This window comes from Mandrillus leucophaeus, unplaced genomic scaffold (assembly GCF_000951045.1).
Source record: "Mandrillus leucophaeus isolate KB7577 unplaced genomic scaffold, Mleu.le_1.0 Scaffold469, whole genome shotgun sequence".
Classification (NCBI taxonomy): domain Eukaryota; kingdom Metazoa; phylum Chordata; class Mammalia; order Primates; family Cercopithecidae; genus Mandrillus; species Mandrillus leucophaeus.
Genome location: NW_012105020.1, coordinates 594,997 through 621,807, shown reverse-complemented (window position 1 = coordinate 621,807; position 26,811 = coordinate 594,997). Strand labels below are relative to the sequence as shown.

The 26,811-nt window shown below is 36.0% G+C and overlaps 1 protein-coding gene across 3 annotated transcripts in view; it reads right to left on the bottom strand.

The window, feature by feature from the left end:
• Positions 1–26,811, bottom strand: part of CUL3 (cullin 3) — a 101,297-nt gene that overhangs the window by 24,966 nt on the left and 49,520 nt on the right. For all 3 annotated transcript variants that reach the window (XM_011995066.1, XM_011995067.1, XM_011995065.1), the window contains exons 4-13: positions 20,144–20,304; positions 19,027–19,141; positions 16,842–17,070; positions 12,320–12,465; positions 11,453–11,629; positions 9,187–9,357; positions 8,495–8,602; positions 5,942–6,066; positions 3,294–3,390; positions 1,082–1,216 (exon numbers count right to left, since the gene is read on the bottom strand). In XM_011995066.1, coding sequence (XP_011850456.1) covers positions 1,082–1,216; positions 3,294–3,390; positions 5,942–6,066; positions 8,495–8,602; positions 9,187–9,357; positions 11,453–11,629; positions 12,320–12,465; positions 16,842–17,070; positions 19,027–19,141; positions 20,144–20,304 — 1,464 coding nt within the window. The remainder of the gene's footprint in view (positions 1–1,081; positions 1,217–3,293; positions 3,391–5,941; positions 6,067–8,494; positions 8,603–9,186; positions 9,358–11,452; positions 11,630–12,319; positions 12,466–16,841; positions 17,071–19,026; positions 19,142–20,143; positions 20,305–26,811) is intronic.

Here is a 26,811-nt window from a genome sequence, read left to right as displayed (position 1 = left end):
AATTCATTGTAGACATAAATGTAAAAGCTAAAATTATAAACTACTGAAAAAATAAAAGTAAATCGCTAAAATTTCAGGGTAGGCAATAATTTCTTAGGACTTAAAGCACGAACTACAAAAAGTAAAGTGATGAACTGGACTTTTTCAGTATTTTAAAACTCTGCTCTTCAAAAGACACTATTAAGAAAATGAAAAGGCAAGCAACAGACTGAAAAAAATACTCACAGCACATATATCTGACGAAGGACTTGTATCCAGAATTTATAAAGGACTTTTATAATGTAGTAAGACAACAACCCAAAACAGATAAACACTTCACCAAACAAGATATATCAGTGGCATATTAACACAAAAGATGCTCAACATCATAAAAAAAAAAAAAAAAGAAAATTAAATCCAAAATGAGACACAATTACACACCAACTAAAGTGGCTCAAAATCTAAAGACTGCAGAGGATGTGGAGCGACTGCACCATCTTGCACTGCTGGCAAATATGAGAACTGGTATAGCTGCATTGGAATACAGTTTGGCAGTTTCTTAAAATGTTAAACACTTAGCTCTACTTATAACAGCCTAAATCCAGTATCAACCCAAATGCCCATCAACAGGTGAACTGACAAAAGGATTAAAGCATACAGACAACATGCATGATTCCACTTATATCAAAGTCTTAAAAAACCAAAACCAATTTATAGTGATATAAAGCAGGTCACTGGCTGTCTGGGGCTCGAGGTGGTAGGAGGGAATGAACTGGCAAGGTGTACAAAGCAATTCTGGAGGTAATGCTCTATATTTTTGGGCAATAGTCTTGTGATAGTAGTTACACAGGTGCACTCATTTAAAACTCATCAAATTGTCTACTTATATAAGATATGTTTTATATAAAAATACTTCTATAAATTTAAAAATAATAAAACACAACTCAATAAATGTATGATGTTCACACAGTTCCATGATCCATTTTACACAGTTTTCTCTAAAGGTATCCAAAGAGACTCTCTAAGGGTTACTCAAATAAGAAACAAGTAACAAGTGAGTTAGAAACAACACAGTTAAAATGTATATCACCACAATCCATACCTCAAATGTGTATTTTTCTCTATTATTAAAGAGCATTAATATGGTCATCTGGAAAGTGGAAACTTGCAATATGTGCTTCCGTGTATTAGAGCCAGTTACTTGTGCACCTCCAACACCAACTTCAGATCCATCTTCCTGTTTCATTTTTAAAAAAATATAAACAAAGATACAATCATTTCCTGGTAACATTTATGTACCTATGTGTGTACATATGTATGTATGTACGTTACAGGGTCTCACTTTGTCATCCAGGCTGCAGTTCAGTGGCGCAAACATGGTTCACTGCAGCTTCAACCTCCTGGGCTCAAGCAATCTTCCTGCCTCAGCCTCCCAAGTAACTAGGACCATGGGTGTGTACTACCATGCCCAGCTAAATTTTTGTATTTTCTGTAGAGACCAAGTTTTGCCATGCTGCCCATGCTGGTCTCAAACGAATGGGCTCCAGTGATTTGCCCGCCTCAGACTCAGAAAGTGCTGGGATTACAGGCATGAGCCACCACAGCTGACCAATTTCCTGGTAACTTTAACAGCATGTTTCAGAAACAGGTCCCATAATCTCCATCCTCCCCCTCAACAAAAACTATGTAACTTATTTCTATAAAGAAAATCTTTTTTTTTTTTTTTTTAGACAGAGTCTTGCTCTGTCGCCCAGGCTGGAGTGCAGTGGCACAATCTTGGCTCACTGCAAGCTCCACCTCCTGGGTTCATGCCATTCTCCTGCCTCTCACACCCGGCTAATTTTTTGTATTTTTAGTAGAGATGGGGTTTCACCATGTTAGCATGTTAGCCAGGAGAGTCTCGATCTCCTGATCTCGTGATCCGCCCGTCTCGGCCTCCCAAAGTGCTGGGATTACAGGCGTGAGCCACCGCGCCCAGCCTGGAAATCTACTTTTTAGTAGTAGACGCACCCCCGCCTGACACACACATTTAGGACTGTCTCCTGTCCCCCCACTGTGAACATTTTAATGTTATCTGAGCAAGTAACTAATCAATTCCCTATATTTAATGCTAAAATTATTTTAACAGTACACTATGGGATGATAATAATAATGGACTTACAAAACATCACTACTGTTATACTACCACCAAAAGTAACAGGATTAGGTTTCTTTCTGTGTGACCTGATCACAGTAAGAGATCAAAAAATATCATAGCATAGCATGGGGCCCAGGGGAGCAAGGGGCAAGCGCCATTCTCAAAGCCTATTCCTGCTTTATGATTTAAGGATACAAAGTGGAACTTTCTAATTCTTCAAAAATTAACACATGCGTATGTTTTAAAAATCTACTGACCTGCTTAATAAACTTTAAAAGAACATGAGTATTTAGGGAAAGAAAACCTCTCTTTTAAAACAAAAGCAGGCAGTAATTAAAAGCTAAGTTATTTAGTTTCCTTGTCCTTCCCACTTACACTTAAATATATGTGTCAAATATTATTTAACTAAATGAACTATAAAGTACTATTTCCCATTTCAATTAAATATCAAAATTAGAATGTTTTTATAGGCATTTTCATCAATACTTAAAAACTGATGTTAACAGTGATTCATCATACCAAACTAGTAAAATTCTCATTAAAATCTAAAACTTATTTGTTGACAATTTAGGTATATTTCTACAGTTTTTCTAGAAGACTTAGTATTTTTTGAAGGCAAATAATCCTGATTCACATCAAGTAATGAAAATAAATTATTCCTCTAAACCTCTCAATCTAGATATAAAAATGTGATTGCTTTTTAGAAGTGAAGGCAAATCACTGGTCCAATACTAATTTTTTAAATGACTTTAATAACATTTGTATATTTAACAAACCTTGAATGTTAATCTTCCCAATCTTGATTTATTAGAAATAAAGATTATAGGTAACAGAATTTTGAAAAGGGGCTCACAGCTTTGTATGTCCTGAAATCAACTTACATTTTACTATTTTACGCAATATTTTCTCAAACCTAATTTTATAAATAAAATATGTAATTTTCCTAATGTTTAGTTCTTAGTGACGACTATACTGGTATAGTCTTCATATTTTCAAAGTTGCAGTTAGCAACTGAGAGAACGTAAGTAATAAAGCTAGGATTTTTAACCTTTCTAGCTTGTGAGACAGGCAGAGAAACAGGAGAAATAAATAATTTACCCAGGTCAACATAAATCACAAATCAGCTCTAACAGACTAACTTTAAGTTACATAATATGTTCAAACTATCAATATTTACCTTTTTAACTGGTCCATAAAATGTGGCATTGAGATCTGCAGAACCCATATGATGCTGGAGTGTGAGCTGTCGACCACTGTGTTTGGCTAAGTAGAACCTTCGGCAAATCAAACCAGGTTTTAGCAAATCAAACAAACTTACACTTTTGAAATTACAAACCACAGGATAACATCCCTTAAACATGTATATGTGTGTGTGTGTGTGTGTGTGTGTGTGTGTGTGTATATATGGACTTTAAAAGTTTAAGGAAACCTGAATATCAAGTTCAGGTGCAACTTTCTACAGGAGAGACCTTGAGAGAGCCCTAAGTAACTCAGCTAGATATTAAATGACAAAGGCAGCACACTAAATAATTTCTACTGTACACTCTGGCCCAACCTACTGCTGCTCAGCCCCTGCTGTTCTTAAGACCACCTTTCTCCACAGTAACCCAATAATCAATTTGTCCTAAGCCAGTAGTAGACATCGACAGTACAAAATATACTCCTATACCACAGTACAAAAAATACTCAATGCACTAATGCTGAACAAAGGGCATTTATAAAATATTCCTCTGAGAAAAGTTTATGTCACTTTTTCTTACATATTAAAATTATAAAGGATAAACTCTCCCTTTCTTTTTGTTGTTCAGAACTGGTACTTTTTCTTGAATTTTTATATTTATGTTTTTTTGTCACTATCCACACTGTATTTTTTTCAAAGCCTGAGCCACTCTGTGGTTCTTGCCCCAGTATAACCACCATCCCTTCACTCTTAGAATTCCTTTTCCCTTGTCGTTTTGCCCTTCTACAGTTTGTAAAAAATGAGGACTTTGGGGAGGGAAAAAACCCGACATTTCTGTGAACTCAAGAGACTATAAGCAGTGCCTAAACCAGTAGGATTAGGCAAGTAAAACTAGTTGGACAGCAGATATTTTGTGAACTCTTGCAACAGGGTGTATCTGTGTGCATGTCTAAAGGGTTATACTGATTCACTATTACAATAAGGATGATGCAGTTGACCAGGGTGAAGCAGGACTGTCCACAGGATTATGTGAATTGTGGTGGTGGAGACAGTATACAAGATTCATGGATTAAACACCTAGCTGCTTTCCTGGAAAATCGCCTATGTTCTAAAAGACAAATCTAGTTTTTATTTTTTTAATTTATGAAGCTACAAGTCAGTAATATGCTAGTGCTTCTGGTTCAAAATGAAAGCAACTGGCTATGGTAATGTAGAGAAGACAGCTGGGATAGCACCAGAATGTTTGAGGCTTTTTAAGTTAAATTCTTAGTTACCTTGCCTTACAAAGATACATGTCAATATGCTGAATACTCAAAGATCCAGGCTATGCGCTACTTAAAAATATATTATCTCCTGGATCAGCACCAAAAATATCTTTAGTTTCTGTACAACCTACGTCAAGTTTTTAAGTATAGGCAAGTTGAAATTATTTCTGATGAAAGTCACAAACTCCACAGAAATCATTCAAGAAGATATAGTCAAACAACTTTCAAATACATTTTGACATCAAGGTCAGGCAATTCACCTGGAAGAACATCTTAATGAGTACCAATGAATTTTTTGTAGTAAGATGTTTGATGTCAACCTTTTATTATGGGAATATTTTACATCCCACACAAAGAAGGCACTGGTACTTGGAAACTTAAGACAATTGCTAGAATCATTAAGACTAAGGTGAAGAATTTGTACAGTGCCTTCCACGATTTCAAAGAGGTCGTGACAGACACTTGTCCTCCTGACAATATCAAATGCAGTTTCTTCCCAGTTATTTTTTCAGATCTGGTTCGAGGTTAACAGCTCACGAGCAGATGTTCTAGAGTATCTCTGTTGTCTCTGATTCCAGCAGCAAGATTCAAGGGGGTCAGGAGGCCTTTTGTTTGGTCACTGGTAACTGATCTACACCATGCTGAAGAAATAAAGAAGCCACTCTGGTATTATTCCACTTATAAGCACCTTGCAGGAGTATCTAGCTATCCACAGTCACTGCAAAAACATCTGCCCCTTGCGCAATCAGCTCACAGACAAAGTCTAAGTGTCCACCTTAGGCTGCTCGATGAAGGGGGTGATATACTCATCTTCATCCCTAGTGTTCACACGAGTGGTCTTTTCACAAAGTAGTCTCCACACTGGGTAAATCAATTATTTTCAGCAGCCCAAAAAAGATATTTGCTTGGATCTTTTTCTGTTTTTTTCTTGCATATCACTCTTGTTTTTTTCATCTTGCTCCTCTTCCTCATCAAAACTGCTATCTCAGAGCCTCTGAGTACTAGTGGGAATAAGGTATCCACGTATTTCCAACAATGTGAATTGGCTGAAGTGTTCAGAAAGTTCAAGGAATTCTCTGGGTCTGGTTTTCCATCATCATTTACTTTCTCTTTTTCCATTTTCACTACTGCTCTAAATAAAAGGCATTTCAAATGCCGGCATATAAACAATCTTTCTAGAGATAAATTATGCCTGCTTTACTTTATTCATCAAGATCCTATATAGGGGGAAATTGCTGCATGCCAGGATAAATGTTCCTTTTGAACATGAGGTAATAAATGGAATACATTCATCCTCAATTACAGATATTAATGTTCAAATTCATTTTAATTTTGAACACTTATTTGTACATAGTAATACAAAGTCTGATTTTGATTTACCTTCTGAATATCTCAAAAGCGTGTCTTGGTGCTGGTGGGATGTTGCACTTTGGTGTGGCTGACTGAGTGGGCCAATATCCTGTCGTGAGCACCCGGACTGTAAGATCAACACCACCTAAAGATACCTATGTAAAACAGAAAGAGATAGTCCCCTCAAAATTAACTAGGATTTGCTTTCTGTTCTGTTAAGACATTGTGTTAGATTTACTGAAGCAGTTAGTTAGCTCCATGTCTAATATCTAACAAAAAACCATTTTATTATTTTTTTTTTGAGACGGAGTCTCGCTCGTTGCCCAGGCTAGAGTGCAATGGCACGATCTTGGCTCACTACAACCTCTGCCTCCCAGGTTCAAGCGATTCTCCTGCCTCCCGAGTAGCTGGGATTACAGGCATGCCCACCACGCCTGGCTAATTTTGTATTTTTAGTAGAGACGGGGTTTCTCCATGTTGGTCAGGCTGGTCTCAAACTCCCGACCTCAGGTGATCTGCCCGCCTCGGCCTCCCAAAGTGCTGGGAATACAGGCATGAGCCATCACGCCCGGCAAAAAAACAGATTTTCTTAAATGTCAGACCCACCCAGTGTATCCCGAATTTTAACTACTATGGCAAATAGTTATAATTATTGCTTATGATGTTAATTTAAAAACACTGACCAAAGAATAGTTTTTGGCACATGAATCAAGTCTTACTGTTATCACTGAGAACAGAAAAGTTTGGGCCTTTTCAAATAAAAAGTCAAGGGGGTCAATTATATCATTTTACAGAAAATTCTAGCATAATATCCTTCATCTCAGTTTTAAAATATTTTTGCCATCTTAACACATATTTCTAATATTCCAGCACCTATTTCAACTAAAGTAACTAAAACTTTTGTGTTTTAACATGTAGCTCACATTCCAACAACCTCTGCATAGTACCCTATAGACCCAGTGCTACAGAGCAGGTGCTCTACAAATATCTGTACAATGAATAACTACTTCTAAGCTAGTATCACTGTCACAATTATTTTCTTCTTTTAAACAAATTTTTAAGTAAACAACGAAGCACAACAAAAACTCTTAAAGATTAAATATTATCTTTATTATTGATACTCAATGTGTTATAAATCATTTCATTTTTATCTTGCCTCAATGATTTAGTAATATAAATTTTTAAGGGGAGGAATCAGAGTTTATGAATATCAAGAAGCATTCTACACTCATATTTCTCCACAAGTATCCACTAAATTATTACTTTAAGGAAACTGGAAATAAAAAACTTAGATGACGCAGAGAAGAGAGGATCATAGAAGAGACTCTTACATGGTGTACTGGGGGAAGTGGAGAACTGTTTATACATTTGCAAGTTGGTTAGGGGAAGGGAGGGTAACAAAGTGGTCAGTCCATTCAACCCACATCAATATGCATGGGATCTACCCCAATCATCCCTATAGCTTTCAATGTGTAAGATTAGTGGAAGAAAAAAATTTAAAAACTTACTATAGCAAACAAAAAATACAAGAAAATATATCAATATATTAGATTTAACGACACATTCCTAAACAATCTAAAAAAAAAAAAATCCAGGATAATTGCACTACTCATTTCCTGTCCACCTGAAATGTGTCACGGACTTGCATCTTTCCTCCTCTCAGCTCTTCTCAACTGTAAACACTGATATTTATAAAGCAAATCATACAACTATTTACATTAAAGTCAGAATGTTTTCACAGAAATAAATGGTTATTCTACAGAATTAGGTATTTTCACATATCTGGTTTGCGAGCCTATGAAACCAGTAGAAGTGATGATCTCATATTCAGATATCAAAGGAAAGACCCACAAATCTGTTAAACGGTTGTGACGCATTTTAACTATAGAGTGGTACGTGGTGATTTAAAAAATTTAAAAACTGTACTATTCCCTAACTTAAGATTAAGTTGAAAATCAGAGTAAAAAAATGAAACTAAATTCTGAATGTCATTAAATGCTCACAAAATGCCCATCAGACTCCAAAGCCATAGAAGTTCCAGCTCACCACCTTTGGGGAGTTATACCAAACACATTTATAATACATTATTTTCTATGTTTTTATAGTCTCAGTTCATCTGCTACGTACGCTTAGGATATAAGGCCCATTTAAGCTAAACTGACAGAGGAGAATGACAGTAGTGAGGTATAGGAAGGTCAGGTGACTATCCCAAGATGACACAATCTTGGGGTAAAGTGAAAAGAATAATACTGAAACTTAGTAAACTTGTGTAAGCCCAGTACTCTTTCCACAATTTATAACGGATTTGTATTATCTTTATTAACAACAGAATAATTCTCTTTATTAAATTGTCAGTGTATTCCTTCAAGTGGGAAGAAGAAACTAAATTTTAAAAGAATAAAAAATTTTAACATGAACATAGAAAAAGAGGTAATGTGAAGGAAAATAATTTAAGTACAGACAAAACACATGTTGTCACTAATGACATTTAAAGAAACAACTGTCATCTGCTAAGTGGATGAAAACGCCCATTACAAAAGACTTTACATGAATATCTAAGTAGATATTAATGCAGAATCTTACACCGGTTGCCTGTAGATGTTGCCTGAATTCATCCATCGTTGTGTTTGAGATGCTCATATCCCTAAACATTCCTTCCAGTTTTGACGTGAACTGACATCCACATTCAGTCTGTGGAGGAAAAACACAAATTTACACAAATAAATGGTAGATTTTTCTGTGAGGAAGTATTGAAAGAAATAAACTATTTCATGTTATTGCTATCCCTGATAATCTTCTTGTAAATTTTTCCAGTAGTTGCTCTATGCCTGTGGTTAGCAAACTTCAGGATTTTAACACGCAAATTCTCAGATTCTTTCAGAGAGTCCAACTGACGCCCTGAAAGGTAGGGCCCGGAACTCTGTTTTTAACTAGCATCTCAGGTGATTCAGGTGCAAGTATTCTATTCTATGGACCACATTATGCGAAAAAGAACCACATGGCAAAAGCCTCTTTGTTTCCCTTTTACTAATCTTCCCCTCCAGGCCTCCATGAATGTATCCTGACACACCAACAGAAATTCTAGCAAACTATGAACGTCCCTGAACTTGAACAAATGTTAGTGTAGTCTGTGTTCTTCTCCAAAACAATCTACTTTTATTTCTAGAAATAAACACTTAATAATCAACCAAATAATTTCTAATCACATGTTGTCAGTACACAACCATGATAAACACCAGTTAGGTGCACTCTATTCCATCTAAAACATACCTTACCTTTAACTTAGATATCATGTTTTTTTCAGAGTCATCAGAAACACTTTTATTTGTGAGAAGTCTCCTTGCCAAGTGTTGTTTATAATAACGTTCAAATACATCTTTTTCTTGCATAAACCTAAAAAGGACCATTGCTTTATCCAATATTGTTTCTACTTCCTGCTCTGTTAGCTGCAAAATGAAGATGATTTAACAATTAACACAATTTTAGTTCTACAAAAGTAGTACTACAGTTCACTTACAGCTTAAAAACAATATTGTTTGAAAACACAGGTATCTGATTGACATACATCAGAAAAAGGGACATGGTTTGATGAGGGTCTCCTACTTCACATAGTAGCATCATTCTTACATTCTCATTTAGTGCATCATGAATGAGGGGTTGGAGTGAATTCTATTCCATAGAGGGCTACCACTGAATTGGAGGCATAAGGTAATATAGCGCTGGGTTAAGGGATGACTGAGAACAGATGAAATGAAATTTTAGTCACAGAGATTATTTTATGAAGGCTTTGCATATGCAGGCAAAAACTTACACAGCCAAAAGATGGAATTTTTCATTTAAGCTCACAGCCTAAATTGTGCAAACACAAGGCAATAATTTGTTATAATCCAAACAGTAAAAAGGCCATTGCCCTTACTTTATTTTTTTATTTCTATTTTTTTTTTTTTTTTTTTTTGGAGATGGGAGTTTCACGCCTGTTGCCCAGGCTGGAGTGCAATGGCACCATCTTGGCTCACTGCAAACTCTGCCTCCCGGGTTCAAGCTATTCTCCTGCCTCAGCCTCCTGAGTAGCTGGGATTACAGGCATGCACCACCACGCCCAGCTAATTTTGTATTTTTAGTAGAGACAGGGTTTCTCCATGTTGGTCAGGCTCGTCTCGACTCCCGACCTCAGGTGATCTGCCTGCCTCGGCCTCCCAAAGTGCTGGGATTACAAGCGTGAATCACTGCGCCCGGCTGCCCTTACTTTTAAATAAGGGCAAAAGGATTCTGTGACAGGTTGTATTAATATATTTAGAAAAATGGAAGACTAAATGAATGAGTAAATTAATAGACTTTTCTATTCTGTGCATCCTTAGTGATTCTGTTTCCTTACTGCAGCTACTGCCTGTAAAACCTGTGACAACATGTTGCTTTTCCCTTTGGTGTCACAAATTCCAACACGAAGTCAGAAGAGACCAATTCAGATGTGAGCAAAACATGCTTCAGTTAATTTTCCATGCTGTTGTGAGCTCCCCAGGTTCCAGAGATATCATATATCATAAAGTCTTGAAATTAAGCTACACTAACTATTTTCTGAGATCTACTCTATCTATGCCTTAACATTCTTGGCATCCAATTACTGTTTGACACACAACCTCCAGAACCAGATGAGAGCAAACAACACTCTGTACTACTAGAAAGTTTTCTAGTTCTTTATTTTCAACATGCCTAACTCTCAGTCACAAAAATGACTGTTTAAAACCAACTACAGCTGTGTAGTTGTTCAGGGTTTTTTTTTTTGAGACGGAGTTTCACTATTGTCGTCTAGGCTGGAGTGCAATGGCGCCATCTCGGCTCATTGCAGCCTCAGCCTCCCGAGTACCTGGGATTACAGGCATCCAACTCCATGCCCAGCTAATTTTGTATTTTTAGTAGAGACGGGGTTTCACCAAGTTGGTCAGGCTGGTCTCGAACTCCCAAACTCAGGTGATCTGCCCACCTTGGCCTCACAAAGTGCTGGGATTACAGGCATGAGCCACCACACCTGGACGGTTGTTCAGTTTTTTTGAGACAAGGTCTTGCTCTGTTGCCCAGGGTGGAGTGCAGTCGTGCGATCATACCTCACTGCAGCCTTGAATTCCTGAGCTCAAGTGATCCTCTGCCTCAGCCTCTGAGACAACAGGTGTATACCACTATGTGCCACTAATTTTTTTCTTTTTTGTAGAGATGGAGTCTCACTATGTTAACAAGGCTAATTTCAAACTCCTGGCCTCAAGATATCCTCCTGTCTTGGCCTCCCCAAATGCTGGGATTACAGGCATGAGCCACCAAGCCCATCCACAGTTGCTTGTTTTTGAAGCCAATTACACATTAAGTGAAATGTCTAACTACTTTTGAGCATGTCAAGTATTTCGAACTATTTTTTAATACACCATGGCACACATTTAAGCACAGCAGTGGGTCATGCTTAATTTTTATCTGTGAAATGTCCTAATTTTACATATAATTTTGTATCTTTAAATAAAATTAAATGTTATTTTCAAATGCATTACTACTTACCCCTTTGACTCCCTTTTTCAGCTTATCATCAATAAATAATGAGAGGTATTCAGGAGACCTAGAGTTGAGGTTGAGAAAATACTCAAAGTCACCCGCAATAGTTTGTTTAAAGAGCCGGTCATTGTTGAATGATTCCAGGAGGAAGCGATCGAACCTACTCTTCAGATCCAATAAACCCTTAGAAATAAAAACAAAATTTAGGACACATTATAATAATTTTTCCATAAATAATACACGTATGACCATGTATGTTTATCTTAACTTTGCTGGTAATAAACATGTATATTCATTTTTAAACTTACAGCTTTGATATTATTTAAGCCTATATCTAAGCCTCTATTAAAAATGTCAACGAGAGAAGTATTATAACTTCCATATATGTATTAACACAATGCAAACGAACCAAAGAACCTCCTCACTGCTTCTCATTCTCCTGTCTTCATGGAATGGGTTAGCCAGGGAAAAAATTAGCTTAAAAAATGTACCAAAAAAGCTGATTATATTAAAGCACAAAAACATGGCATATAATTTATTCACAGTACTACTTGAAAACAAAACGTTTTCAAACAAAAAATAAACAGTTGTTTATTCCAATATACTACAGTATAGAAACACTAAGGCATACCAAAGAACCTCACATTCACTATTGAGACTATTTAAACAAGGTCTTCATCAGAGAAGTTAACTGAAAAGTAGCAGTTGAATTTTAGCTCCCTAATGTAAATATGCGCACCTTGCAAAATCCTAAAATACTTAGGATAATTACAACTATTAATTTACTACGGGGACAATTAAGTTGAAAATACGTTTTAGCACTTGTCAAATTGCCTTTATTATAAATGTAGAGCATCTTCTGGGTTTACTTACCTGGATATAGTCAACGGGATTCTTTCCTTCTCCTTCTTCAGAAACAAGAGCTTTACCTTGCTCCCTCAAATAGGAACTCATACACTCACACATTGTTTTCAAACCATTTGGCACACGACTAAATAACTTGTACATGCAACCAAGATCTACAAACCAGAAAACACAAATTGGCTACATTAAAGAAAAAAACACGAATCTGTGTTCACGCTATAATACTTAGAGAAGCTTATTTCTCCATTACCCCCATTTGCTGACCACATGACTACTAAAAATATACATGTATCAAAATGAAAACATGAAAAAGTAGGCTAGTTAATGGTTATTACTGTAATTTATAAAACACAACTTTTAGACGAGATGCTTTGAAAGTATCAATTAAATGTCCTAGCAACTTTAAATTTACACGGAAGAAGAGATGCCAAAAACCGTAACAAGGTCACAAAAACATGGCAACTGCAGTTTTGAGTTCATAAATACTTTATCCTACATAACTCTAATGCAGACCTAATGACACTACAAAACGTCTACAAAAAGGGTCACTAATTAAGGTATAATTGGTAGTCCTTGTAATGAGGAAGAAATTTTAAAACCAATTTAAGTCTTGTGGGTATTTCCAAAGGTTTAACTGATAATCATGAAAACAAATCAAATGAACTATACTAAGATTTACTTCATTACACCTCAGGTAAAGTTTTTATGAAATGTATAATATAAACACCACTTTTTAAATATTTTCTTCAGAGCAATCCCTAATGTTTCCCAGGTGGCATCCTAAGCCAGTATCTGTACTTCAAAATTTGGTCTCTCTCACTACACTTTTTAAATTTAGAATGAAAACTCTGGATCCTATCCATTTTTCAATATCATTTTTCACAAGACTAAAATATAGATTTTAAAATACAGTTTTCCCATATGTCTAGTGTTTCTTTATAATAACAACTTACTGGAAGAACACAGTGTCAGAACTTTACAATGATAATTTTAAAAGTTTTACAATCAATAACTTTTTAAAATGGAGTTAGAGTTTCTAGATTAGAGGCTGACCAATATTTTTTCTGTAAAGCATCAGATAATAAATATTTCTAAATGTGAGCCATATATCTCTGACTTAACCACTCTACTCTGACACTGTAGCAAGAAAGGAGCCACAGACAATACATAAATTAATGAGTGTGACTATGTTTCAAATAAAATTTTATGGGTATTGAAAATTTATATAAATTTTCATGTGTAATTAAATACTAGATTTTTTTTTTTTTTTTTTTAAAAACCAAACTGGTAGTGCATCAGATTTGGTGGACAGGCCCTAATTTGCCTACCTTGGTCTACAGTTCTAAGAGTAGTTTAGAGCTTAAACTAAAGTTGTATGTATTTTAAAAATATTTCGAAGCAAGTCTGACAAAGTTTTACTAAACTTTATTTCAGTGACTTTCGACAGCAAATTTATTAGTTTCCATTAATAATATATGCCCATAGTAACCTACACATGGCAATTTTATAGCTTCTCACATGCTTAGCATAAATTACAACCAAGTTTCCCATGTTTAAAACAGGTATTACAAATGCAACAACAATGTATGGACACATACTACAGTAAACGTGGTACACCAAATACCTCTAACAAAATGTCTATTTCATTCCTTTGTTGTAAGTTTTGCTTAGATATTACACGTTGTGTATTTAGTTGACAAAAATGACTACAATTTCATTGTATTTAAATGTCAGGGTAAAGAGAATGTAAAAGAGTAAATGGTAATCTGGCATTCAAAAATTAAATATCATTATTTCTATATACACTTAATAAAATAGTTAAGATACCAGTTGGGCGCGGTGGCTCACGCCTGTAATCCCAGCACTTTGGGAGGCCGAGACGGGTGGATCATGAAGTCAGGAGATGGAGAGCACCCTGGCTAACACGGTGAAACCCCATCTCTACTAAAAATACAAAAAATTAGCCGGGCGTGGTGGCAGGCGCTTGCAGTACCAGCTACTCGGGAGGCTGAGGCAGGAAAATGGCATGAACCCGGGAGGCAGAGCTTGCAATGAGCTGAGATCGCGCCACTGCACTCCAGCCTGGGTGACAGAGCAAGACTCCATCTCAAAAAGAAAAAAAAAAGATACCATTTGAACTTAACTTCATAGCGCTATCTGCATCTAATAACAATCCAATTTATCCTCCATTCACAGTGAGAAAACTGTTTTTCGTTTTCTGATTTATGAGAATTTGGCTTCATAATGGTGAAGTTGCCTCTGATATGTTCTCAACAAGAGCAACTTTTTTCCAAGAGCGGGGTCTACCACAATTAAGACCTTTTGCCACTAGGTTTCTAGTGGAAGCTCAGAAAAATTAAAGACACCATTTCCCCTTTTTTTTCTTAAGACAGCATCTCCCTCTGCAACCCGGGCTGGAGTGCAGTGGCATGATCTTGGCTCACTGTAGCCTTGACCTCCCTGGCCGGATTCAACTGATCCTCTCACCTCAACCTCCCAAGTGGCTGGAACTAAAGGCATGTGCCATCACGCCCAGCTAATTTTTGTATTTTTCATAGAGACAGGGTTTCACCAATTTGAACTCCTGAGCTCAAGTGATCCACCCACTTCAGCCTCCCAAAAGTACTGAGATTACAGGCGTTTGCCACACTGCCCGGACAAAAACAGGATTTTAAAATTTAATTTAGAATCACAGATAGCTACTGTGTTGTTGGACACCTATGGTACTAAATAAAGGAGAACTCTGGTGAGTACTATTATGATATTCCTTCATTCACGTTAACTGCCTGCCATGATAGGCACACCTGACACCTTTTACATATATCTCCACACAAGTTACAGAGATGCTGTAATTCAGGTATGCCCAACAACCTCTCCATCAAACATTTCCTAGCCCCTCATCTCCAGCCCATTTAATCATCCCTCCCTACATGCCCCTAAGGTAGGTAAGAAAGCATTCACTCAATACCTAAACAGTACATTACATAATTTATCAATACTCATTTTGTTTAAGCAGGGCAAATGCTTTGCATGAAGTCCTAGTCTACCAGAGACCATTTAGAGAAGGGTCATCAAATTAGAACCCGTGGGGCAAATAAGCCTGCCACCTATTTATGTACATACAGCTCATGAACTAAGGATGGTTTTCACATTTTTAATCGCTGAGGAAAAACTGTAAAGGATACTGTTTAGTGACACATAAAAATTATATAAAATTTAAGTTTCAGGGCCCATAAATAAAGTCTTATAGAAACACAGGCTTATTCATTTGTTATTGTCTATGACTGTTTTCTCACTATGACTGCATGGCTCACAAGCCATTTTATTCAACAAGAACAAAAAAGGCTTGCCAACCCCTGACTTAGACCTTAATTTTAGCAAACACGGCAAACATACTAGATGACTTTTTTTTTTTTTTTGCTTTTACAAAAAAAGGTTTAACAGAATAGTCTTTTAAAAAGGAAGTCTCTCTAGTTTTTTTTTTTTTTTTAATTGTATATCACTTTTCAGGGATTTATCATATATACAAAAATTTAACAATTTTAAAACACAAGGTAAGGATTCCACTAGAGAGAAACGTGGCTCAACTTCCCACCAGCTTTCTTTTTCCCTTCTCTTGTATCCTCCTCCTCTTCATAATTCTCTGTTAAAAAACTTTTTTTCATTCCCTACATAGCTCATGACCCCAAGAGGCAATACGTATTTCTTTTACTAAAAAGAAGTGGATAAAATATCGCTCAGATTTCATCTACGAAGCAGGAGAACAAGGGACCATGTTTTTTTATTTTCTAATACCATATCACTGATAAAGGCAAAGTTTTAAATCAAAGCATCAGAAACTAAGAATAGAAGATATGGTTATTGTTCTTTTAACTTGTAATTTCTTCTAGGATACTTGTCACAATTTTTTTTTTTACCCCAGGGAAATAAAGATAAATAGCTACAAAAAATAAATGTTAGTTATCTCAATAATGTTTTTTACTTTTATGCACTCCTCCTTCCTCCTTTTCCATTCTGTAACTTCAGTGTTCCCCAAACCAATCTAATTTATCTAAGTGTATCAATATGGAAGACATAAATATTTTTGCATTTTTGGCACCCTATCATAACTAAATCCCAAAGGAAAGTCTACAAAAATCTAAGGTGGAAATTTAAGATTTTAAGAGAATCACAAAACCCCAAGAGTATGTAGGAATAAAGACAGCCCACACCCTTTGGTATACGACAAGTACAGGAATGAATGAGGAGCTCATTGGGCTCACCAATACTGTTACACTTTTTATCTTCTGGATTAAGAAAAACATAAAATGAGACTTAAAGACAGGAAATGCTCAATTCATTAGAAATATCTAAAATCTTCATTGGTAAGACAGTATCAAGCTTGGAAATCCCACCCAGTTTAACAGCGGAGACAAATTAACAATATACACAACTTCTTGAAAACTGATACCTGCTTTAAATGTAGGAAAGTTTTAAAAATATCGATAAGGCAGAATAAGGATTTAATTATTTTTCAATTGGTAACACTTACCTTCTGTCTTTCCATTTTTCAACATATGTACTAGCCCAGAATTCTCCATTTCTACTATAGTCTTCATGTGCTTGGAAATGAGTTCCCTCTCAACTACCTTCACAATTGGTTCTTCCGTTGATTTGTCAAGGCAGTGCATCACTCGTTCTATCTCTTCATTAATTCTAGCTTCTACTTTCTTTATATATACTGAAGCACTATTTTCTGCTAAAAATTTCTGGCTTTCCATCTGCAATTTAAAAATGTAATTTTTTTAATATAGAAGAAAAAGGTGTTTTTGCTCTTAGCTGGGGTTTCTATAGTGTTTATAATAAATCAGCCTAAGTAAAATAAGTACTAATAGGATTTTGTGTAACCTCTCATTACAAAGACTGATATAGTCTGAATTATATCCTTTAAAGCCTTTGGTATTTACATAATACTAAATTAAAACATTACCTGTAAACAATGTTTTTCAAACTGTGCCAATGCACTCCAAAAAATAGCCAAAAAAGTAAATATATATGCCAGTGAGGGTCAAAAATATAGAAGCATCTGACTCCAAGATAGAGTGGGATGTTCTTTTTTGATTTGTCTGAATGCAAAATTATAACCAGAAAGATTCATCATGTTTATCATACGCTTTGCTGGCATACTGCTGGTTACTAAAGTCTTCCTGCCATCCCACTCCCAGTCTCAACGGAGTAAACATATACACTAACGTTTGAGAAAAAGAGTTTTTAAATAACTAATAATCTTTTTATTTATTTATTTATTTATTTTGAGGTGGAGGAGTCTTGTTCTGCCACCCAGGCTTGAGTGCAGTGGCGCGATCTCAGCTCACTGCAAGCTCCGCCTCGCCATTCTTCGGCCTTAGCCTCCCGAGTAGCTGGGACTACAGGTGCCTGCCACCACGCCCCGCTAATTTTTTGTATTTTTAGTAGAGATGGGGTTTCACCGTGTTAGCCAGGATGGTCTTGATCTCCTGACATTGTGATCTGCCCGCCTCGGCCTCCCAAAGTGCTGGGATTACAGGTGTGAGCCACTGCGCCCGGCCAACACTTTAGCTTCTTACTAATACATCTGTTTTGGCAACACTACAAAATTCCTACTGTTATGGAATGTTATGTTATGCTACGTTATGTTATGCTCAGATAGTTATGGTTTTCAGGAAAAATGCCTGGTTACAGTTACCTTATAAATACTATCTTATGCTTACTGGTACTCAGTTATTATTGTTATCATCATTTTATTACAAATTAGTACCAGTTTAGCTTTACTTTTAGCAATTTAGTTGGTTTGGACCACTGTTGGAAATTTCTATCAATAGTACTCACTGGCCTGTAACCTTTTAATCAACAACCTTTAAGGCAAATATGCACTACAGAATCATTCATATCCTTATGTGTGTTTTACTAGTAATTTAAGTGACTAAAAGCCTGCAGATGAGACTTTGTTGGTGATGTACTGCTGTGAATTTATGGTACTTAAATAATTCATAATATTAGATAGAGTAAAATGTTAAGGATATTTCTAAGTTCACAGTTTTATAACATACAGTTGACCCCTGAACAACACAAGTTTGAACTGCACAGGTCCATGAAGTGGATTTTCTTCCTCCCCTGCCACCTCTGAGACAGCAAGACCAAGCCTTCCGTCTTACTATTCCTCAGCCTACTCAATGTGAAGACGAGGATGAAGACCTTGATGATCCACTTCCACTTAGTGAACAGTATATTATAGTTTATCTTCTGTATAATGGTCTTAATAACACTTCCTTTTCTCTAGCTTACTTTTTTGTAAGAATCCAATATGCAATACATATATAAAATATATGCTAATCAACTGTTTATGTTATGTGTAAGGTTTTCATTCAACAGCACACTATTAGTTAAGTTTTTGGGGAGTCAAAAGTGTTATGTGGACTTTCGACCACACAGCAGGGTCAGCGTCCTTATGCCCCACACTGTTCAAGGATTATCTCTGTAATTTTAAAAACCATGTGTGTAAGTTCAAGCTCTCCAATTTGTTATCGATGAGTTGCTTAAGTGGAATGGTCAGAATGTGAGGTAGGTGTGCTGATGGGCATTTTTTGCATACGCCCCTCCCTCAATGGGCCTCAGTCAAAACAGGTCAAAATAGTTAAATTAGTAACTAAATAACATTAAGAACATCTTAAAAGATTATTAACATTTTCACAGATTACCTGAAAAAATTCTGCAGACATTTCCAAAAAAGGAGCCTCAAAATCTTCTTCATAGACTGATCTTCCTTCGAGACCTAAAATCATTAACATCTGGCAAGCATTTCTTATTGCGCCTCTGTTGAAAAAAGTTGTATCACTTGATAATTAAATTACATTAAAAATTCACATAAAAATTACAAAAGCAGTAGGTAAAAGTATCTTCAGGACATTTAACTTCTATTGAAGTGACCAATCTCCCACAGGTCACTCATGTAAAACAGAAGGATTTAGCCTAATTTTAAGTTGGAAAGCATATCTTGACTGCACGGCTATTTATCTCAAGGTGTTCTTACTCTGTTACAACAAAATTTTTAAAGAAAATTAAAATGTCTAAATATTTCTATGTATTTGAAAACATAGAGAGGTTGTTCATCAGGAAGGAAGGAGGGAGACAGGCATATTAAGCTGTACTGCCAGACATGGGTCCAATATATAGCTACTCCTGGGCAATATAACTTTTTGCACTAAATGGATTTTGGACAATCCTGATCAAGCACCAAAGCTGAAATAAAAAGAACTTTACACGTTTTCATCTAACAGCTCTTCTGAAAATAGATAAAGAGAGAAAAAAAATCTTGTATTTCAAGCCATTCTAGCTGCAGCATCACCAAAATGACACTGCCATCATTGTTATGAAGGGGGAGGAACTCTGATTTAAAAGGGGCACAGCAGTTCTTAGTCATTTTAGGCTATGTTCGACAGTTTTCTTCAAAAATGTTAGGAATGATGGACAGACAAAAGCCCTTAAAGAAAAAGATCAATTAAAAAAAATAAAAGTTATTATACAGAAAAAAAGAAACAAAATGCTGGCATGAAAAATAAATGAAAAGCCAAAAGTGATGACTAGCTGAAAAGCATATTAAATAAAAGTTTAGGATAGTCTCTTCTAAAAATATAAAAGATGTGTGCTTTCAAATTAAATTCTAGGTAACTATTAACTCTGATACAAAGTTTCTGAAGATTTTCCCAATGTGCTGAACATTCAAACTTTTATTTATTTTAATAAAACTAAGACAGAGAATTGTTCTCAAAATATAATCACTAAAACCAAAACCACCAGAGTAAAGAGAAATTTTACCTGTCTACAACTTCTCCTTTCCGCTCTCTTGCAATCATATCCAACAGAGTTTGCCGTAGATGATCCCTAATACACCCATAACGTACAACTTGATCTCGAAAAATAATTAATCCCAAATTGTAGACATTCTCCACATTATTTTGTTGTACATATACACGGTCCTACAGTTAAAGTCATATAAATATGAGTACAATTCTTGTGAACATAATAATTATTGTGTGCTACAATAACAAATAAAGGAAATAAAACTCCAAAAGCAATCATTTTTCAGGTGAGAAACATTTCAAACGATCTTAAGTAATGTGGAACTTTCTAGCACCTCTCAAGTTATATAAAGTTAAGTTTTTACAACTGACAATGTATAAATGGTGGCCCATTTACCTTAAGAAAAAGGGGAAAAAGCAAGCATTACAGTCAGGAACAAAAAAGCAAGTAAAAAAGGTAAACAGGTAGCACACTTTCTCCCCAAAGCCACAGCATATTCAAACAAGGTTCATTCTTAAATACTGTACTTGAAGAATATACTCTTGGAAGTAAAATTGAGAGCTGAATAAAGTAAGGATTTATACAACTTAGACTGTTACTGATAAGTATTAAAAGGCTCTAATGCATATAATAGAGCAGCATTAAGTATTACATAATTAAAACACCTCTACTTACTGGCACTTCAAACAGATTATACTTTCAAGTTCTTACCAACATGATTATAGATATCTCAGTTAATAGAGCACAGATAACCCAGAAGTGTTGGTTATAAAAGTTCGGTCTTGTGCATTCCCTGAAAATCCATATTGATAGCAAAACACACTGAAATAAAACTACTGTTTAATTCCCTTCTCATCTCAACAAGGATCTCTCTGGGCTTTCATGGGTCTGTAAGTCTTCTAAAATTATTAAGTTATTATATGTTTGTTCACGCTTAAGTACTTTGGAAAGAAAGCCCATAACTTTCACCAGATTCTTGAACATGCATCTATAGGTTATAGCTAACGATAAGGTGAACATGAAGAGAGCTCTACCATATTAACAATGTAACCAGAATATTATTAATCAGCTTTCCAAACTTTTTTTTTTTTGAGATGGAGTCTCATTCACTCTGCTGTCTGGGCTGGAGTGCAATGGTGCCATCTTGGCTCACTGCAACCTCTTCCTCCCGGGTTCAAGCAATTCTCCTGCCTCAGCCTTCTGAGTAGTTGACATTACAGACATATACCACCATGCCTGGCTACTTTATTTTTTTGTGGAGACGGGGTTTCACCAGTTGGCCAGGCAGGTCTTGAAAGTCCTGACTTCAAGCGATCTGCCCACCTTGGCCTCCCAAAGTGCTGGGATTATAGGCGTAAGCCACCATGCCCGGCCCCAAACAATTTTAATTAAATTCTCTACATGCAGTCCTTGCTTCCTATGACATCATTCCTCCAACTTTCTCCTTTCATTCATCTTGTATGATGGTATACACCTAATAACAAGGAAAACTATTTTTTATATTATCTTCTTTAGTGCTCACATTTCTACATTCTATATAATCTCAGCACGAGCTCACAGTTTTCAAATCTTAACATCAATTTTCATGAGTTCAAAATTTTCATTGATGACTTCGAAGTTTTTGGACTTCACACTTCCATCCTCAAGATCTTAAATTCAAAGTTTCCCTCTGACCATATCCCTCTTTTTTTTTTTTTTTTTCCGGATACGGGGTCTCGCTCTGCCACCAGGCTGGAGTGCAGTGGTGCGACCTTGGCTCACTGCGACCTCCACCTCCTGTTTTAAGCAATCCTCCTGCCGGAGCCTCCTGAGTACGTAGGACTACAGGTGCCTGCCACCACGCCCAGCTAATTTTTTTTATGTTTAGTAGACACAGGGTTTCACCAGGTTGGCCAGGATGGTTTTGATCTCTTGACCTTGTAATCCGCCCACCTTGGCCTCCCAAACTGCTGGGATTACCGGCATAAGCCAGCGAGCCCAGCCTCCTTCCTTTCTTTTGATGGCTACTATTCTTTTTTTTTTTTTTTTATGAGACAGAGTCTCACTCTGTTGCCAGCCTGGAGTGCAGTGGTGTGTTCTCAGCTCACTGCAATCTCTGCCTCCCAGGTTCAAGCGATTCTCCTGCCTCAGTCTCCCAAGTAGCTGACATTACAGGCACCCACCACCATGCCCTGCTAATTTTTGTATTTTTAGTAGAGACAAGGTTTCACCATGTTGGCCAGGATGGTCTCGATCTCCTGACCTCGTGATCCATCACCTGTAAACCTCCTCTTTCATCTCATAAGACCTCCAGGCCCAACCTTTCCCTAATGTCATGGTAATTGTGTTTTACTTCTCAGCACAGAATATGTACATAATAAAAACTAGCATAAATAATTCAAAAAGCAACAAGAATCCCTTTTATTAAAAAATAATCACTATTACTGCTTAAATTATTTTACAAATTTGATTTTTCTAAGTTCTACATATAAGTATATATTGTACAGAAAAGCACCAGAGACAGGAGAATACCTTTTAACCAATGTGATCAAAACCACTATCTGAATGGTTAAAGACAGCTAGTAAAAACAGTAAAACTATTATAACATATACAAACACTTGCATCTTAAACATTTTAATTTAAAAATATAAACGTTCATTCAGACATCAGGACTTTCTCTGAAAATAAGTCCTGTGACTGAAGTTCAAGATTGTATACGTACAGGCCAGGTGGGGTGGCTAACGCTTGTAATCCCAGCACTCTGGGAAGCTGAAGCACTTGGATTACTTGAAGTCAGGAGTTTGAGACTAGCCTGTCCAATATGGTAAAACTATGTCTCTACTAAAAATACCAAAAGCTGGACGTGGTGGTGCGCGCCTGTAGTCCCAGCTACTCGGGAGGCTGAGGCAGGAGAATCAGTTCAACACAGCAGGAGGAGGCTGCAGTAAGCCGAGACTGTGCCACTGTACTCCAGCCTGGGTGACAGAGCAAGACCCCATTTTGAAAATAAAATAAAATAAATAAATAAATAAATAAATAGTGTGCTTATAAACACTCACACATAATAAATTGTATAGCATTCCTAGTTCAGTTTCATTAAGGTGAAGCATGAACTAGAGGCATTTATGAAGTAATCTCAATGTAAAATCCTTCTAGAGTTTTTACTGCTTTCACTCCAATGTCTTAAATTACCTACACTTAATTCAAACCAGTATGTAGCCATTTGCTTTTATGAAGTCTTTACAAAGCATTCAATCTAGCTTGCCAAAGTTTTATTTTTTCACAAGATTTTATCAATTTACACAATATTAAATTATATATTAATAGTAAGAAGTACAATTCAAATACACAGGTTTGGAAAATATCACACAACTTCAATAAGCACAAAGTTAAACTGGTAAGTGAAGAATATGGAAGATTATACTGGAAAAGTAGCCTAACAGTAGTAAGAGAACCCTTCATCAGGATTTGCAGCTAGAATAGAAAGTACTGCAATTCTGACAATTCCTTTGTTCACTCCTGCTTTCAGTCTCTATAAATTTCCTTTTCTGGTCATTTCATAGAATTATCCTGTAATACGTAATCTTTCGTGTCTGATTTCCTTCACTAAGCATAAAGTTTATAAGGCTTATTAATGTTGTAACATATAACAGTATTTCCTTCTTTTTAGGGCTAAACAGCACTCCACTGCATGGACACACCACATTTTGCTTATCTATCAGCTGACGGATATTTTGGGTTATTTCCATTTTTTGTCTATTATGATTAATGTGGCTATAAATATTTGGGTACAATATTTTTGTGGACATATGCTTTCATTTTTCTCGGGTGGATTCTAAGAGAGGAATTACTGGACTGTATGGAAATTATCAAACTTTTCTAAAGGTGATCTAACAGTTATGGTAAATTTTTTAATACAAAACCTCTAATAATAATAATATTTGATGTGAAGTTAGGAATTCTTTATATGATCCTGGCTCTATTGTTAACTGGCTATGTGACCTTAAGTAAGTCACTTATTCATTGTGGCCCTCAGTAAAACAAAGTGCTGATAAAGATACTCTCTAAAACATTAATATATTTCCTATGAATCTTAATCCTCTCACCAAAAAATAACATACATGCAGGATCAAATACAAATACACTTCACTACTTCTTCCCTTTCTATTTGTTATCGGTCTCCCATGGCTTGGATTTCCCCCGTCCCAACTTTAAGCGCAGTGATGGTATCACTACTAAAGGAGGTAAATCTATTACCTTATGGCCTATTATGTCTGCTATCTTAAGCCCTCTGGCAAAAAGGCAGAAAGACACCAGTCACAACTGATGAATTCTTCAGGTATGCTGTGTATAGAGGAAAATGATGCTTCAGTAAAGGAAGCCAAGGCATGAGATGAGAACACATACAGTTTTGTGCACTCCAATCCAAAAATCTGAAATCTAAAATTCTCCAAACTCTGAAACTCTGAGCATCAACATGATGCCACAAGTAAATTCCACAACTGACCTCATGCATCAGGTTGCGGCCAAAACTTTATTTCATGTACAAATTACTTAAAATATTGTATAAAATTACGTTTGGGCTATGTATATAAGGTGTATATAAAACAGAAATGATTTTTATGTTTAGCACATGGGTTCCATCCCTACAATCTCTCATGTATATGCAAATATTCCAAAATCCCCCAAAAATGAGAAATCTGAAAACACTTATGGTCACAAGCATTTTGGATATGAGATAAAATCAACCTGAAGCTGGAAGGTGCAGGCAGAACATACAATGTTTAAAGCCATACGATACCGTGGTATAAGAGCTAAGCCTTTGTCGTTCAACTTGAGACAGTCAAGATGTGTGTGATTATAATTAAATGCCACATAATATTAAGAAAAACTTGATAACTCTAAAATTTCATTATAGATAACAAAGAGCTAATAAATGGAGAAGAAACACAGAAACTTAAGTGTGGCTCTATAAAACTATTAATAGTAATACTAAATAACCATTTATATTAAATGTCTGACACATATGATTATCATCAAGTACAATTAAGGGTACAGATGCGTAACCCTTGAGTATTTATGTGTGCATATGTTAAACAGAAATGTAGACATATATTCACAGTAAACTTGTGATACGCACATGATATGATTCTAGTATCATTTAAATTCTTGTGAGGTTTTAATTTTTATGTGTCTATTTTTAAAGATTTTTTAAAAGCCCCAGCTCCGGTTAACCTCTAACTAGCAATCTCAAAGTATGAAAAAGATTTTTAAAATCATTCCAAAAGAGAAAAAAAAAATCAAAGACTGACTTTAAAGTGTCTTAACCCCACGCTCTGACCAAAATGTAGTATGAGTTTGACATTAGTCCTTATCTACTAAAGAGAACTTAGCAGAGATAGAAAGTTGGTGGCTGCTTCTATCTGCCTTTTTAAAGCCAAAACAGGCATTTTAAATATAAAATGTTCTGAAAAACATGTCTGAAAGCCTAATGTGAGTCAAGCATTATATTTATATAAAGAGATGTGAGTTTCATCACCACAGAGATAAATCACATTTTAAATCTCTATTTACAGTTCTCTCTCAAGGGTTGCTATTCCTTGCCCAAGCAGGCCTACAATGAGCAAAAACTTTAACAAGCTAGACAGGAGCCAATGGTGGGGACACATCTCATGACCCCTTTTCCACAGCTGGTTCTGCATCGGACTTCATCCATACAGTAAGCTTGATTAACCAACTTCATTTGTAACATAAGCACTTCATTTGTAACATCTATCTCACAATGCTATTCCACTCATTTCCACTTCTAGTTCTGAAAATAAATAGCTTTTAAGACCAACTTCCCTGCCAAGAACTATAAAGGCTGGATAAAAAATACAAAAGCACCACCTGTTTTAAAACATCAACTAGGACAGGCAGGTCTCCAGGAGCTGGAGTGGAGAGAAATGGAGTCTTTCTAAGCCATAAGAAAAGGAAAGCTCAACCAGGTGACCTCCATGGAAAACTCCTGCAAATGCTTACTCAAGACCTAGGACTCTTTGCGTGCCCAGAAGACACGAGGACACCAACAAACAAAATGCTTGGCCCTACAAGACCACAGATATTACTACTTCCACCATCTTGGCAAAGATGTGCCTTTTCCTCTTCACCTTACCAACATACCTAAATAGTTAAATGATGTATAAGAAATCAAATTCAACACATAAAAGTATGCTCAAAGGTGTCAAGACACAAGATGCAAAAATACAGTTCCTTTTGAAGCTAAACCTACACAAAGTCAATGGGTGTCTCTTCAAGTGCGCTAAATAGCTTCATTACACAGGGAATGGCATTACCAACAAATCAAAATAAAAGTTAAAATAAAAACAAAGTTGAAAATGAAGTCCAAAAAACAACTTAACTCTTATTACTCTTAATTTACCCGCAAAAAAAGTTTAGTAAATATTTTTCAAAGTCATTATGTTATAGAAAAGCAAGCTAGGATAAATGGGTTCTGGGCAAAATTAATGGTACACCCAAGGAAAGAAACAACTTAAAAATTGTTATTTTATCATTCCTATCGTAATGTTTCATTTGTAACTATGAGTAAACAGGTGTTTGAGAAGCAAATTCTAAAACTAACCTTTAGGTCACATTCAACTCTGAAAGTTTAGTATAAATACAAGAGTCCTCTGGTTCTATTACAAAGTTTAAGGGAGCTTTT